At 32.6% G+C, this 17,643-nt stretch overlaps 1 protein-coding gene across 1 annotated transcript in view; it reads left to right on the top strand.

Annotated features, from left to right (window-relative positions):
* The window catches only part of LOC127702819 (carcinoembryonic antigen-related cell adhesion molecule 1-like), a 146,138-nt gene that overhangs the window by 38,064 nt on the left and 90,431 nt on the right, over positions 1–17,643 (top strand). Inside the window, exon 3 of the mRNA XM_052207119.1 lies at positions 16,885–17,148. Coding sequence (XP_052063079.1) covers positions 16,885–17,148 — 264 coding nt within the window. The remainder of the gene's footprint in view (positions 1–16,884; positions 17,149–17,643) is intronic.

A 17,643-nucleotide genomic window follows, 5' to 3' on the forward strand; every position in this document is an offset into this window, starting at 1 on the left:
CTATCGGCCTATTCATGGATGCTTATTTCATGGAAAAATAAATGCCTCTTTAGGAGATTGACAGACTCAAACTTCCTTCAAAATCCATTGTGGCCTACAAGGCCTTCTTTGAAACCCCATACCGAACAATTATTCGAAACAAATCTTTCCTGACATGGTTTATTTTTGTATACCTAGGTCATTTTTAGCAAATGTAAGTTTAATGGCCAGTAACACTGTAAAAAAATAGAATTTATTGAGGTGAAACTATATCCATTTTTCACTAGCATTTTAGTGATTTTTTATGCATTTATGCAACTGAGGCTGTTTCTAAAAATAGACACAATGCAACAAAGTCTAAGATATATTTTAACTTTTCCTTTAGATATAATATTTGAAAAGTATAAAAATATTTTAAAAGTTCCGACATGCCATTGACAATATGTTGGATTTTGCATGGTTTTCTTGCAGACAGGCTTTTAAGAGGTTCAAATGAATGTGAGAATATCTTCATAGCTGCATTAAATCTATCTGTGGATTTAATGATACATCCACATGCCAAAATATCAAAGGCCTAGTTCTTTAGAAAAAAAATATACCTTATTCGAAAGGTCACATGAAGGTCATCATGACAAAAGCCACTCCGCCTCATGATGATACGTTCACATGCCGAATATCTAAGAGCTAGGTCAAAAGACAAAAATGTCATGGCCAAGACAACTTTTGTATGAGAAAAACGCGAAAGAGAACGAGAAAAAATGACACTTAACATGTGTCTCATACGAACCTTGAAGCCAATTTTAAGATAGCCTTCATATGTAGTTCCTTAGGACAATGCGATGAAAATTTTTTGCTTGGCTTTTATATGTAAGAATACATAAATGTTCGTTAATGAGGGTGTTGTTGAGTGATAAATCTAAAACATATCATGTGCTATAACTCCCTTATATACACACTGATTCGCAATTACTGCAAGCCCATCTATGTTGTTTCTGAAAACAATGTGACACAGATTTCATGGGACAGACTGACAGACAGACAGGAGTAAAACAGTATACCCCCTTCTTTTAAACGTGGGTATGATAATATTAAAAGAGTTACCTCCCTCCTCTACATATTATAACAGATACAATGCAGTTTGGTTTTTTCCGGTCACACTGGACTGGCGGTGGGCAATTTTCATCTCCTGATCATCTTTGCTGTTAACAACCGAAAAATATATGCCAAATATGTATAATTTAACAGCAACACACTTTTGTAAAAATAGATTTGTACATTTACAGCATTCAAATAAAGGTATATTTCTAAATTTACATTTTTAAGATTTCAGAGATCATTTCTACCAAATCAGTTCAGATGAATTATTATTAACAAGTTATGTCATAAATGTTATGCGAGTCCACATTAATGTTGTGTCCATATGAGCTTCAACAATCAGTATTGACTTGCTTCTACATATTATGGTGCACTTCAGTGGTTTTTGAGGAAAAAAAATAGGTGCTAGTGTAATGGCAATAGTCCAATTGAGCTCAAACTTAACCAGTTGATATTATGTTATTACATTTGCAAATCACCTTGGTAATTCTCTAGTTCTATTCTCTTGTCTACCAAATAACGTTTTTACATCATAAAATGGTTCTGTAAAAAGAAATTATGACAGATTAATAGTTAATTTTCCTATATTGTAATCAATTTGTAATTTCATATGAACAGCTTTGTTTTAATACATAAAGGTTGTGGGTAATTTAAAGTAAAAGAAGGCATTATAGCTCTACTGTTCTTTAGGTGACATATATGTATATGTGTTGGCAAAGGGATAAAATATTGTACATGTATAGAGGTTACAAAAGGAACTTCCTTAATAAAGATGTGCTATGTCCAATTATATATTTCTTTCTGCTAAAAAAGAATATAACTAATGAATGTCATAGCCATTAAATTTAACTTGTGTGTATTGTAAGCAACTTTCACGCTATATTTTCTATGTACATAAGAAAAGCGGGACAACTTGGCCTACTTCTAACGTCTCTCCCTTTTGGAAAATTTGCTTCAAATGAACCTGCAAATGTGACTTCATTTAATTTTGAAAATACAAAGGTGAGTGAAAAAGCAGTGGGGTAATTTTTTTGACATTTATTAAAAGAATTTTATTAGGATTTGATGTGTTCTTCTTTAATTTCAATGGAAATTGTCTATTTTGACACCTGGTTATTCCAGAATTATGTATTATCTGACACTTTTTGTCAGTACACTTATGCTTTCATTGTCTTTCAATCTGTGAAATCAACCAAACTATCTTATCCAACATGATTTTCTGATCTCAAGGTACGTGTGTCAGATTATACAAATTTTACTGTAATAAATTACCATATATTCTTTAACTTACCCAATTCCTCCGCAAATTTTACTTGATCATTACAAACATCTTGTCTTAATAAAGGGGCACATCTCTTGCATAATCCAGAAAAAAGGTAAAAAAAAGAAGAAAAAAGTTACTAACTGCACTATTTAAATCCTACATATTATGATAAGGAACCAAATACCATTTGATGTGTATAGATTAAAAAAAATAAATAAATGGTAAGTCAACTTTTAAACTATTCAAATCAACTTGGATTTTTATAGCTGTCATGGATAAAACTTTTTAATTAACATGTAAAAAGGTAGACTTTTTATGTCACATTAACTTCAGTTAACTTTAAAATTTTCTATCAATTTTTTAAAACAACTCTGAGTTTTATAAAACTTGACTGTCATTTCAATTATAAACTGTTCTTACAAATTGAAAAGATAATTTTCATTTTGGTTTATTGCTGTCAAATTCAGTGTTTTAATTTTAAATACAATTGTAGCTAAAAATGAGCGTTTTAGTTTGAAATAAATGCACACATATGGCAAAGTCAACTTTTAGAATTTCTATACCTTTTCTAAATCTTTGATTATATAAAAATTTTGACAATTATTCAAATAAAATATACCATTTTGACAATTTACAACAAGTGTACTTCATTTAAATATTGTGCTTTAAATATATACTGTTCATAAATGGGCAAGTCGTTAGGTTATTCCCCAATTCACAACAATATTATCTGCAAAAAATGTCTGCCAGTCATCATTGTAATACACAATTTTGTTTCCTTTCCAAAATTAAACAGTAAAAAGGTATGTGTCTTGCCAAAGTGTTCACTTGTTCATCCCACAGTTTAATTTTGAAACGGTCCCATAAATAAAATTCTTAGCTACGGATTGACCCCAACAAAAACATTTCAACCTATATGTACTCCTCATTAATACAGAAATCAAGATTTCAAGAATATTTTAAGAAGCAGACAATCTTTTTTGAAAGGTAAATCATCATTAGAAATAAAAAGGAAATTTGGATGAAAATGATGAGATAATCTGAAATATCAGGTGTGGTACCTAAAACAGGTTGGGATCAATCTCCCAAATGGATAATGATATCCTATTTTTGATATAATATTCCAAATTGGATATAAATGCAGGCAAAATTACTGTGCAACATTTTTAATGGGAGATTCAAGGGAATTTTTTGTTATAAAAGTGCAAATGATAACACTAAAACAATTTTTGGTTTGCACTTTTCTGAATACTTGTTGTTGATGCTTCTATTGATCTAGACATATACACTTTTCAATATTTTTGCTAAATATAAATTTTAAGATTTTTAACACAGTAAATTCATACCCCATTTGGGCTATAATATCACAAATGGGTTACTAAAACATAACCCATTTAGAAGATTGTTCCAAACCTAATAGGGTCTGAAGAACATTAAGTACCAAATAATGACTCACCTTCTTTTTATAATAAAGTAAATGAAATAATAGAAAATCTTAATTACCAACAAGTTATTCTGACAGGAGATTTTAACTTAGTTCGAAATCAGTCATTAGATACTTGCAACTATCTAAATATAAATAATCCACGAGCAAGAGAAAAAGTTTTTGAACTTTTTGAAACCTATGATCTAATCGATACCTTTCGATAATTTTACCCAGACAAGAAACGATATACATGGAGAAAAATAAATCATCTGAAGCAAGCTAGGAATGATTTTTTTCTTGTATCTAGTAGTTTCTATCAAAATATAAAAGAAGTAGAAATCCAAAACAGCTATAGATCTGATCATTCGCCAATAGTTTTACACTTTAAAATAAGTGATTTCAATATTGGGAAGGGTTTATGGAAATTTAATAATAATTTATTGTATGATATAGAATATATTAAAACTGTTAAAGAAAAAAAAAACAGTTAAGTATCAATACGCGACTTTAGTATGCAATAGAGACAAACTAGATCAGGTCGATTGCTTAGATATTCAATTCACAATAAACGATCAGTTGTTCTTAGAAACATTAATGACTAAAATAAGGGCTAAAACAATTTCCTTTGCATCATATAAAAAAAAAAGAACAAATAAATTGGAAAATGCTGTGGTAAATGAAATTAAAAAATTGGAAGAAAATATACAAACCACAGAAACTCTTGAAGATCTCAACCAAAACAATCTGAATTACAAATGTTAAGACAAGGAAAAATGCGTGGTCATTATGTACGTTAACAAATGCAATGGGTAGAAGAAAGAGAAAGATCCTCGAAATATTTTCCCAATTTAGAAACTAAGAACTTTGTTAATAAAACAATTCCAAGACTAGTCAATTATGGCATGGTATTGGTTGCAAAAATTAAATATTTTTCATTTATATGCAATATATTTAATTTAATTGGTATATTTCTTCATTTAAATGCAAATATTTTTTTATTTGATTGGTATATTTTTTCATTTAAATGCAATATTTTTTATTCAAATGGTATAATTTGTCATTCAAATGCAATATTTGTTATTTGAATGGTATATTTTTTCATTTAAATGCAATATTGTTTATTCAAATGGTATAATTTGTCATTCAGATGCAATATTTTTTATTCAATTGGTATAGTAGTTTTTTTTATTTATATGCAACAATTGCATTATGGGAAATTTTTTGACGTCACAAGGTCAAATTTGCAACAAAGTTTGTGATTGGTCGGTAATTGTTTGGATTTTGCCCTTTCTTTCTAAACATGACTGACCAAGAATTAAATAAACGCGTCGATATATCGCCCCTCTAACTAAATTTGGCGTTCTTGCGAGTTCGTGCACTGGCTGTTAATAGATATAGGAAGATGTGGTATGAGTGCCAATGAGACAACTCTCCATCCAAGTTACAATTTATAAAAGTAAACCATTATAGGTCAAGGTACGGCCTTCAACACGGAGCATTGGCTCACACCGAACAGCAAGCTATAAAGGGCCCCAAAAAATACTAGTGTAAAACCATTCAAACGGAAAAACCACCGGTCTAATCTATATAAAAACGAGAAACGAGAAACACGTATGAACTACATAAACAGACGACAACTACTGTAATCAGATGCCTTCAAATAATAATTATTAATTTGACAAGTAATAATAATTAATTTGACACACAACCTGTTCATGGATAGAAAGAGATGCCTGCGTGCATGGCACAAACGCCTCAAATGAAAACCCTTTCTGAAGAAACTCCCCTCAGTCTACACATTGAAATAAAAAAAAAAAAACAGCTAGCCCACAAGAAGAGACCTGAGCTGTGATACTCCGGAACTAATTTTTTAATAAAGACAATTTGGGATAAATTGGAATCAGTTATTAACCCATGTTACAACAAAAGTCCTATGACATAGGACGTACACTGTATAAGGCGTGAACTTCATATTTTGGACTATCTATAATATGTGTTCTCGTGTCATATGCAGCAAATCATTTTATATTTAGGATTCGTTGCTGAGCTTTTTTTACTGTTCCGATCTCCGAATCCCTTAAATAGATTTTTTTTTTTCAAGCCCCACAGTATTTTAATAATTACTATATGTCTTTGCATAAATAAGTATGCAGGGCATATTTCAAAACATATTTTATCTTCAGGACTTTTAAATGATTTACTTTTCAATACTGCATTTGGAAGGAGGGGGGGGGGGGGGGTATACAAGTTTATTTTGTTACACAATATATAATATAATAAGATACAAATCTCTAATGATTAAATTAGAGATTTGTATCGAGCAAAATAGAATTGTACGTTAAGCTATTATCTAAACCCGTACAAAATGTATATAATAAGATACATTTAACAGGGGCGGATCCAGAACCTCTGTGTCTAGGAGTGGGGGTGGGGGGTCAGATTGAGATATTTGTATAGAGATGTATATATGCGATTATTGGCAGTAATGGTTATGGTGTGTGTGTGAGGGGAGGGGCAGGTGTTCAGATCAAAGATCGTTTCTATAATTCTATATCTTTTAGTTTTTACCATTTCACTCTTTTCTTTATCCTTTGATCTCTATTACATTTGTCCTAAACATGCGTGAAATATTTGCCACTGGACATAAGGCAACCAAAAAACAATCAACGTATTCTTCATATTTCATCATTTTTTTATATGTTATCTATAGGTTTGGTCCCGCCCCTTATCTATTTTTGCACATTATTCTCTCTATGTAAACCCAATTCCTGTCCTGATAAATGGTGACTCATGCATAGCATCATATGGGGTTATTAAAACAAAAAACATATTCATATTAAAATAATTTACTGTATGCTTGGACTTATAGATAGATGTCATTAGTCCAAGATCATGTTATAAAGTAGGTCCTATACAAATATAATAGCATTTTAATGATGATTATATATATATGTATATATATTTAACAATGCCAATTTTTTTGGAAAAAAGAGTAGGGGCAAGGCGTTTTTAAAACATATTAATAGGGCGCGTTTGTTTGTTCTTCGGTAGTGAGCCAGCAGAAGTCCATTTCTGTTTTTTTGCATTGGGAAGATCTTCTGGCTCTCTTCCATCTCTTCTTTTTTTATAGGTTGTTTTGACGGCAGAGGCACATAACAAATATGGCGTCGTTTAGTCTAAATGACATTATTATAAATAAATATGAATGCAGATATATTAGAATGTGAGCTGTGTTATAAACGTTTTTATGGTATGCCAGCCTTAGTAGGACATCCCTGTAGGACGATAATCTGGATAAATATAAGAACTACACGGACAATAACAGTTAAGGGACTATTATTTGATATTCTAGGGATGGGATTTTTATTGATTGGTGTTTAACGCTACTTTCAACGCTATTGGGCTATACCGTGGTGGTCAGTTTAATTTATAGATGAATGATGGGGAAGGGAAGAGAGGGCATTATTATTCATTTTAATCTGTCGCTAATAATGCCTATCTTTCGGCTCTTATACCAGGCAACCATATTCATATATGGAAGCCTTCCGTCCCCACCCAAACAAATAAATAAATATCGAATTGTTTTCCACTTATTTAACACAAGTTTAAATTGATTGATTGTTTGCTACTAATTTTGAACGCCCAGTGACAAATATTTCATGCTTGTTCAGGAAAACACGAGTTTAGAAGTCAGGTATATAATATAAAAACGAAGAGATGGGATAAGATTGCTAATAAGATAGCTATTCGCCGGAGTTCAAATATGAAGTGGATGTAAGCAATTATAGACAATCGTAATGCCTTCAACAATGACAAAAACCTGTTACTGTAAAGTCGCCTTTAATAAGCCCGACATGAAAAGTGTGAACAATTTAAACGAAAAACTAAAGGCCCAATTATACATAACAAAACAATTTACAAAATATCAAATATGAGTCGAGACATGAACCAACGACAACCACTAAACTACAGGCTCCTAACCTGGGACAGGCAAATAAAGAATATTAATATAAAAACGAAGATGTGGTATGATTGCATATGAGACAACTCTCCAAATTACACAGAAAACAACAGATATAAGTCACCGTACGGCCTTCGATAATAAGCAAAGCCTACACCGCATAGTCAGCTACAAAAGGCCCCGAAATCACCAATGTAAAACAATAAAAACGAGAAAACTAACGGCCGAATTAATGTACAATAAAATGAACGAAACACAAATATGTATAACACAGCGACAAACGGCAACTACTGAATTACAGGCTCCTGACTTGGGACAAGCACATACATACAGAATGTGGCGGGGTTAAACATGTTAGCGGGATCCCAATCCTCCCCCTAACCTGGGACAGTAGTGTAACAATACAACAACATGTTTGTGAGCACTCAACCCATCCCGAAGCTCTGACAGTGGTGTAACAGTCCAATAAAAGAACAACCTGCACTTATAAGTTGCAATTAGATTTACTCAAAAGATCGGTAGGAGACACACACAAAACCTTAATATTAAGACAATAGACACAAAGCACCGACATAAGAGTATTTGCAATTACTGGAAGTTTGCTCAAAGCTAATTACAACTAGTACTGAAATAAATCTTGTTCTCCCAGACTGAAGTATCTTTAATCAGTACACATCGCGCGGCAAAGGATTTATTAAAAAAAGAAAACAGTCTGAGAAACGTCTGGTTTACGTTGTATATAGATATAAGAAGATAAAGTATGAGTGCCAATGAGACAACTCTCCGTCCAAGTCATAATTTAATTTGTACATGTAAACCATTATAGGTCAAAGTACGGTCTTCAACACGTAGTCTTTGCTCACACCGAACAACAAGATATAAAGGGCCCCCCAAAAAATGACTAGTGTAAAACCATTCAAATGGGAAAACCAACGGTGTCTAATCTATTTAAAAAAAAAAACGTTATACATGCATACAGATCCATAAATAATGAAAGTTTTTGAAAAGTGGTGGTCCGAACGTTTTGACCATCGAAATTTTGAAATAGAAATAATAGATAGGACCAGAAGATTTTAACAGCCAGTGCAGAACTCGCACGAACGCCAGATTTAGTTTGAGGGGCGATATTCTGACGCGTTTTTTAATTCTTGGTCACTCATGTTTAGAAAGAAAGGGGAGAAATCCAAACAATTACAGACCAATCGCAAACGAAAAAAAAATATTGCATTTAAATGACAAAATATTGCATTTAAATGAAAAAATGTACCATTCAAATAAAAAAAATGCATTTGAATGACAAATTATACCATTTGAATGAAAAATATTGCATTTAAATGAAAAATTATACATGTACCATTCAAATAAAAAAAAAAAAATTGCATTTAAATGAAGAAATATACCAATTAAAAATAATAAGTAATAAGCATTGTGTATAAGTTTCATAATATTTGGTTGAGGAAAACTAAAGTTAGAGAACGGAAACAAAAAAAATAAGCATTTTTTCCATTTGTAAAGGGGCATAACTCTAGAACGGCAAAAGTGACACCACTAATATTTAAACTTGGTCTGTGTTTTGTGGTAATAAACATTGTGTATAAGTTCCATAAAGTTTGGTTGAGGCAAACTAAAGTTAGAGAACGGAAACAAAACAATTAGCAATTTTTCCATTTGTAAAGGGGCATAACTCTAGAACGTTTAAAATGACGCCACCAAAATTCAACCTTGGTCTATGTTTTGCGGTAATAAGCATTGTTTATAAGTTTCATAACATTTAAGTGAGGCAAACTAAAGTTAGAGAACGGAAACAAAAAAATAAGCATTTTTTTCATTTGTAAAGAGGCATAACTATAGAACGGCAAAAGTGACACCACCAATATTTAAACTTGGTCTGTGTTTTGTGGTAATAAACATTGTGTATAAGTTCCATAAAGTTTGGTTGAGGCAAACTAAAGTTAGAGAACGGAAACAAAACAATTAGCAATTTTTCCATTTGTAAAGGGGCATAACTCTAGAACGGTTAAAATGACGCCTCCAAAATTCAACCTTGGTCTATTTTTTGCGGTAATAAGCATTGTGTATAAGTTTCATAACATTTAAGTGAGGCAAACTAAAGTTAGAGACCGGAAACAAAAAATTCAGCAATTTTTCCATTTGTAAAGGGGCATAAATCAAGAATGGCATAAGTGCCGCCACCAAAATTCAAACTTGATCTGTGTTTTGTGGTAGTAAGCATTGTATATAAGTTTCATAACATTTGGTTGAGGGAAACTAATGTTAGAGAACGGAAACCAATGTTGGGACGTTCTTAAGGAAGTACAGACAGACAAGGATAAACAACTTTTTGCCCCCTCCGCTACGGCGGGGGCATACAATTTGAAAATAAATCTTTATAAGTCTGTTGCCGATGAAAAAAGCAATATCTAGAAGCAATGAATTATATTTAACAAGAATGTATCCATATTACACGGATGCCCCATTGCACTATCATTTTCTATATACAGTGGACCGTGAAATTGGGGTCAAAAATCTAATTTCGCATTTAAATAAGAAAGACCAAATCATAGAGAACATGTGTACGAAGTTTCAATTTGATTAGACTTCAACTTCATCAAAAACTACCTTGACCAACAACTTTAACCTGTAGCGGGACAGACGGACGGACGAACGGACGAACGAACGGACGAACGGACGCACAGACCAGGAAACATAATGTCCCTCTACTATCGTAGGTGGGGCATAAAAATAACAAGAACAACTTTCAGTGGTGTCGTGGTAGCATGTTTGCGTCGAGTGCAGGAGGTCATGGGATCGAAACCCGGCTTGGTCAAAACAAAACTTTAAAAGTGACATTTGCTGCGACTACGCTGAGCACGCAGCATTAAGGAGTAAGAGAAAAGACTGGTCGGCTCGGAATTAGAATAAAGTGTCCAACTAGGGTGACATGTGAAGCGGCGGATTTTACCCGAATCCTCCTTATGGAGCTACTTTTATGGTTAATGAAAATGTTTTACATGTTCCACTCCAAACATTGCCTAATAAGGCCCCGGTCCCCCACCCCCTTTTTCAAATTGCCGAATTCGCATGTCTTCCTACGGACTGTTGCCTTGTGAGCGAGCAAGTTGTAGATCCATCCAAGCAAGTCGGTCTAGTACAAAGCAGGGTTTATTATGCATATCACATTAACATATGTTCCCGTCCTAAAGAAAAATCAACTTTGCCGCTTGACTTTAAGCAGCAATTCATCGTCACCATATTATACTAAATTGCACTTACACTCGTGTTCTATAATATATACCTTATTAGCGTATCTTATAATTTGATCCTTTCTTCGTATTTTGATTATTGGTAAAATTTCTCATACGTGTGTAAGACGATTTTTGTGAAAACACAGAAAAAATATAAGAATTATAAAGGTATTGACATGCAGTGAAGTATGCAAAGATTTGATACTGATTACGCTCATCCTTACTTCTTTATGTAAGCTTGCACACTTGGTATGTCATACTATTTATTATACTTCACGTAAAAATGCAATATTTTGATTGGCTTATACGAGGGTGTTAATTTACTTTATTATACTTCATGTCAAAATGCCAACCAAAAGAACTATTCCTAACTATTGCCAATTCTCAGGCGTAATCAATTGATGACGAAATAGACTTACTAGTTTTTAAGGACATTTCTGCTGCCAATACAAAAACGCACATTGGCAAATATGTAAATATACTGCAAGTGAAAGAAAGTTACTGTGTAGACTGTAACTCCATCTTTTCTAAATTAGACCGGGTTTCACATCTATTTTTAAATGTTTGTATTGTCCTAATTTTTATGAATCAAATATCGAGTTTGAAATCCCGATTAACACAGTGTTGACAGAATGATTCTCCTTATACATATTCTTAAACTAAACTTATAGTTCGCGTAAACCTCCTCAAAATTTGTTGTATACTCAGATATCAGAATGCCTGTAAAGGTGCTCGTACTCTTTCTAAATGATATCAAAATTGCCCTATGCAGGTACAATCTTCTCATTTTATAGATATCAACGTCAGAATGACGATAACAGAAAGTATTGAGACATTCAATGCAGTTAACCCTGTAACGATATACATATAGCATTTTTTATGGTCTCCCATAGGGTGTAATTATTTTACAAAGGGGCTAGGAAATTCACCAGATTAAATTGATTGATTGATTGATTTGTTGGTGTTGATCGCCACTTTCAACTATTGTGCTATTTCGTGGCGGTCATTTTTTATTGATGGAGGAAGCCGGATTGCCCGAAGAAAACCACGAACCTTCGATAGGAAAACTGACAATCATGGGCCTAGTCAATTAAGATTGGAGTCGGGCGCACCTTGCACGAGCGGATTTCGAATTCATAATCTCAGCGTTGACTGGCTAGTGATACAGTAGTTGGACTACTTGGAGCACTTAGCCACCGAGGCCCCGACAGATTAAAACATACGAGTTAATTGATATCTATTCATAAATAAGGGGATCGGGTATGATTGTCAATGAGACAACTATTCCTTAAAGATCATTTTAAGTGGTTTTTAACAATTAACGGCAACATTACGGCCTTCAACATGAGAAAAACTATACTGTTTAGTCGCCTACTAAAGGCCCCGATATACATGATTACAGTTAAACAAGAGTTTGTGAGGAAATTAGCCCATTTCCTATACTGTGTCATCTCTATCTCTGATGTTTGTTATTTAATTTTTCAGTGTGAATGTTTCCCCAGCCAATGATTCCTTTCAATTGTGTTATCTGCTGCTGAAAATGTTTCACCACAGTGACTCTTTTCTATTCTTACAGTATCTGTTAGAGGACATATTTCTCGCGGTTGTATACAACGGAATGTGCAATCATTGTGCTATGCATGAGTATTTTCTTCAAACCTGTGAACTTATTTTGATTATCATCTCTGTGGGAATAATTCCCCAGTCTATAGATAACTATTTGGTTAAAACCTTTGTGAAGAAATTTCCCCAGTCTAAATATTTTTTTTGGTTATCAACTGTGTAAGGAAATTTCCTCATTCTATTGATTTCGGTATCGTTCCCATCTTTTTTAGGAAATTTCCCCAGTCTATTGATTTATTTTTGGTTATGAAATTTTAGTGATTTCGTTTTCGTTATCATCTTTTTTGGGAAATTTCCACAGACTTTTGATTTCTTTTTGGTTATCAACTTTGTAGGGAAATTTCCCCATTTTAGTGATTTCGTTTTCGTTATCATCTTTTTGGGGAAATTTCCCCATTCTATTGACTTCTTGTTGGTTATCATCCTTTTAGGGAGATTTCCCCATTCTATTGACTTCTTGTTGGTTATCATCTTTTTGGGGAAATTTCTTCTTTCTATTGACTTCTTGTTGGTTGTCATCTTTTTGGGGAAATTTCCCCATTCTATTGACTTCTTGTTGGTTATCATCTTTTTGGGGACATTTCCCCATTCTATTGATTTCTTGTTGGTTATCATCTTTTTGGGGAGATTTCCCCATTCTATTGACTTCTTGTTGGTTATCATCTTTTTGGGGAAATTTCCCTATTCTACTGACTTCTTGTTGGTTATCATCTTTTTGGGGAGATTTCCCCATTCTATTGACTTCTTGTTGGTTATCATCTTTTTGGGGAAATTTCCCCATTCTATTGATTTCTTGTTGGTTATCATCTTTATGGGGAGATTTCCCTATTCTATTGACTTCTTGTTGGTAATCGTCTTTTTGGGGAAATTTCCCCATTCTATTGATTTCTTGTTGGTTATCATCTTTTTGGGGAGATTTTTCCATTCTATTGACTTCTTGTTGGTTATCGTCTTTTTGGGGAAATTTCCCCATTCTATTGATTTCTTGTTGTTTATCATCTTTTTTGGGAAATTTTACCATTCTATTGATTTCTTTTTAGTTTTCATCATTTTGGGGAGATTTTATCATTCTATTGATTTTTTTTTCGTTAACATTGTTTAAGGGAAATTTCCCCATTCTATTGATTTGTTGCTGGTCATCATCTTTTTGGGGAAATTTCCCAAATTATTGATATCTGATTGGTTATCAACTTTATGGGGAAATTTCCCCAATACTTGTTAACAAATAATTTCTACGTTTCTTGTACATGTTAAGTAAAACGTGTTTATTTCTTGAGATTGTTCTCCAAGTTTTGTTGTGTAGTGTTATTTGATACCATCATCAATTTATTTGTTACAATCATGCCAGTTAAATGGTTGTTGGAATATTTTGTTCACACAAATAGAAAACATTGAAAAAAGAGAATAAAATAGAAATTCTGTTTTTCATATAGATTGCGTTATATACAACATGCCTTTTTAATCAAATACATGATACCATGGTATATGCCATACGAATATGCCCTGCACCATTTAGCGCTAAGGTGGGCTGTAACAGTCCATTTTATCATGTCTAGGAAAAGTCCATTTAGAAAGATATGTTCAACACAAGGCATGATAATCAATCAAAACTATAAATATTTGATTAGAAAATTTGGCTGTACCTGTAGAAAACTTATTTAAAACGGTATTTCACATCCTAAATTGTACGGTAATATTAATATTGTACTAAAAAGCGCATAAATCACTATGTGATTCGTGTAAACTCATCGAACCTTTAAACAAACTTATTAGTAAACGTTATCTTATCAATATTGTAATTAGATCTTTGAATATTGCTTACATTGGCACAAATATCGATTTTGTCATCAACAAATTAAAACATAACTAAATTTGTATTCTTTTCACCACAGTGACTCTTTTCTATTCTTTTCACATCCACGTGCATTTTCTATATAAAGATTACTTTATCTATATATAACATTATACATATTATTTAAAGGTTAAATCATAACTATCCAACTGCCTGCCTATACTTTCATTTTGGCATTGCACAAGTCATGTCTTCTTTGACTGTCCATGATGTTAAAGCACTAAATCCCTGGGATGTGTTTTAGTTGATTTTAGTCTCTGATGCATGCTTTTTTATTATTAATAGTTTTTAGCTTTAAACAAGCTTTCAGTAACTGGGAGTACTCTCAAATCGTACTTTCGTGTTAATTTGACCTGTTGATACAATTTGTACTACATTTTTGTTATTTTATGTTTACTTATTTTGTGTTATATCTCGTCTCACTTTTTTTAATATATACCACCTTTGATAATTATTTAGTATGACGATAAGTTTTCACTTCTGTTCTCGTACTATGAACAACAAATTTATTTATTTTGTAAAAAAATATTTCCATACTCCATGTACCATTTACTCCAGGTGTAAAAAGAGCTTGATCATGGTTTTTTTTTCCATTCGGTGTATATTCTTTCTATTTCTAAGACATTTTAAACATTAAAATACTTATGCCAGACTGTATATAACCCCTGTTATTAGTTTACTTTTAAATAAATTATCATACTAGTAAAATTAAGGGCTTTTAATACCCTGTGACACGGGTGCTCCGATATCGGAGGAATCTACTTAGAGAAGAAGTACTCCTTACAGCAAAATTATTTTTATTTACCTGTGTACGTTATTTTATCTAACGGCTTTTGTCCAAGGTAATAGTTGTCTTTCTGATATTGTTTTACATCTCACTTCCTTTTTTTATCAATTTGTATATACATTGTGTCATAAAACAAATTTATTCGTTCAGTGTAAGTTTACTTGTCTTTGTTTATATGTCTTTTGATTGAGTTAAGACATTTCAATTGATATTTTATAGTGTGTCTTTCTATGTTGTTATGTTATACTATTATTTCAGGTTAGGGTGAAGGTTGGCGCTTGTTAAAACGTTTAATCCCGCTGCATTTGTTTGCACCTGGCCTAAGTCAGGAACCTGAAGTTCGGTGGTTGTCGTTTGTTGATGTGGTTCATACGTGTTTCTTGTTTCTCGTTTTTTATATAGATTAGACCGTTGATTTTCCTGTTTGAATGGTTTTACACTTGTCATTTTGGGGCCCTTTATAGCTTGCTGTTCGGTGTGACCACAGGCTCCGTATTGGAGGCCGTACTTTGACCTATAATGGTTTACTTTTACAAATTGGGACTTGGATTGAGAGTTGTTTCATTGGCACTCATACCACATATTCTTATATCTATACATAATTGAAATCGGATGATCATAGCAAAAGAAGCACACTCTTACCTAAGATCAGACTACCATAATCATCTTTCTGCAAAAATAAGAAAAGGTGTATACCTTTTCAATTACACATTGAAATTCATATTCAACATTTTGACTAATTCTTGACATATTTAAAGTGGTAAAAGTTTAGTATTTGTATTTCATACCCGTGCTCTCAAGGAAAACTTATACCGGTTTACTTTTCAAATTTCGTCGCACATTTCTCAGGAAAATAAATCAAATCTCCTTTAAAAATGGTAGTATGCTTGATATCAATAGGATTTATCGTTCGAAATGTGTCACAACCATCTTATAGCAAATTTACGTTTACAAAATACTTACATTTTCTTGCACATAATGTTCATGTACATAAATGCTCAGAGCTTCGTGTAGTTTTATCGTGTTTTTGAGCAAGTTATACCATGTGATATGTATATACATCAATCGCTTATCAACATTTTACCGAATTGTTTTACCAAGGGTGTTGTTAGTAAGTAATAGCGCATCATGTTTATGATGTATTTGCTAGAAACGTAACAAACAACAAGACACCAACCATGGTGTTTTTGTATGTCACGTGTAGTAGTTTTCATATGTATGCGTCAGTCTTTGATGTCAAGCTGTAACAAGCCCTACATGTTGTTAACATAATGTAAACATAGATGGTGTTGTGCTTGGTTCATTATTTCTCTTATTTGAAAAACGACCCAGAGTGACAGGTTTATGTATTTAAATTGCAAAAAGAAAAAAGCACAATACTATTCTCGTGTATATATATATATATATATACAGTTTACAACCCGTACAGACAATAATATCTTCAAATAAAGAGTGGAAAAAAAAATAAATTACTATACAATACGTTAAGGCGTAATAATGATGCATGTAGCTATCATCTTGTCAACATTTTACCAGTTTATGTATATCGACATACACATTGTGAACTGATCTAACATATTGATTTTAAGTGAGAAATACATTTACTACATGATGATATCATATTTCTAAAATTGGAAATATATAAATTATAGATGGCCCTAACCAAGTCAACATTTCTCCATCAACTCAAACCTACACAGTATCAGAGGCAACAGGACGTGTTGGTCCAATAACCTGTTCAGCTGATTGTAAGCCTTACTGTACAATGACCTGGAGTGGACCTAATCTTCCTGCTGGTACTACATCTGTACTGAATCTGAGTAACATTGACAGAAATCAGGCCGGGAATTACCAATGTATTGGTGCAAATATTGTTGGTAGTCTAACATCTGTTACAATTCTTATTATTGTTCATTGTGAGTATAATGCGCTTTACAAACTTGAAGATCATAACATTGTATTTTCTAACATTAAGTCTTTGTCTAGTATTTTCAATGACTCTACCGTTCAAAACTTTATACCTCCATAATTTGATAACTTCGAAAAACCTATACTTTCTTATATTGATACACCCCAGTAGAATTTGAATCTTAAATACTCGTCAGTTTTGAATTTTCCTTTGAGTTCGGAATTTTTGTCGTATTACTTTTTACATCAGACGTCAGTATAAAAAAACAATGCACCTTCGACATGAAACTCTAATTCATTGAAGTTAAGATATGATACTTATAGCCATGCACTTACAGGTATTCCGACATTTTTCAAGATCAACATTCTGATATAAGCACGAAAATACCGTCCACCGTCGAAACTGAATTGGAAAGAGCGTCGTCATGTCATTAAAAAGGCATATTTCATTATAATGTAAAAAATTGTGTAAACGGGAAAACTCTGACAAATGTCACTTAGGT

This window comes from Mytilus californianus, unplaced genomic scaffold (assembly GCF_021869535.1).
Source record: "Mytilus californianus isolate M0D057914Y unplaced genomic scaffold, xbMytCali1.0.p SCAF_5, whole genome shotgun sequence".
Lineage (NCBI taxonomy): Eukaryota > Metazoa > Mollusca > Bivalvia > Mytilida > Mytilidae > Mytilus > Mytilus californianus.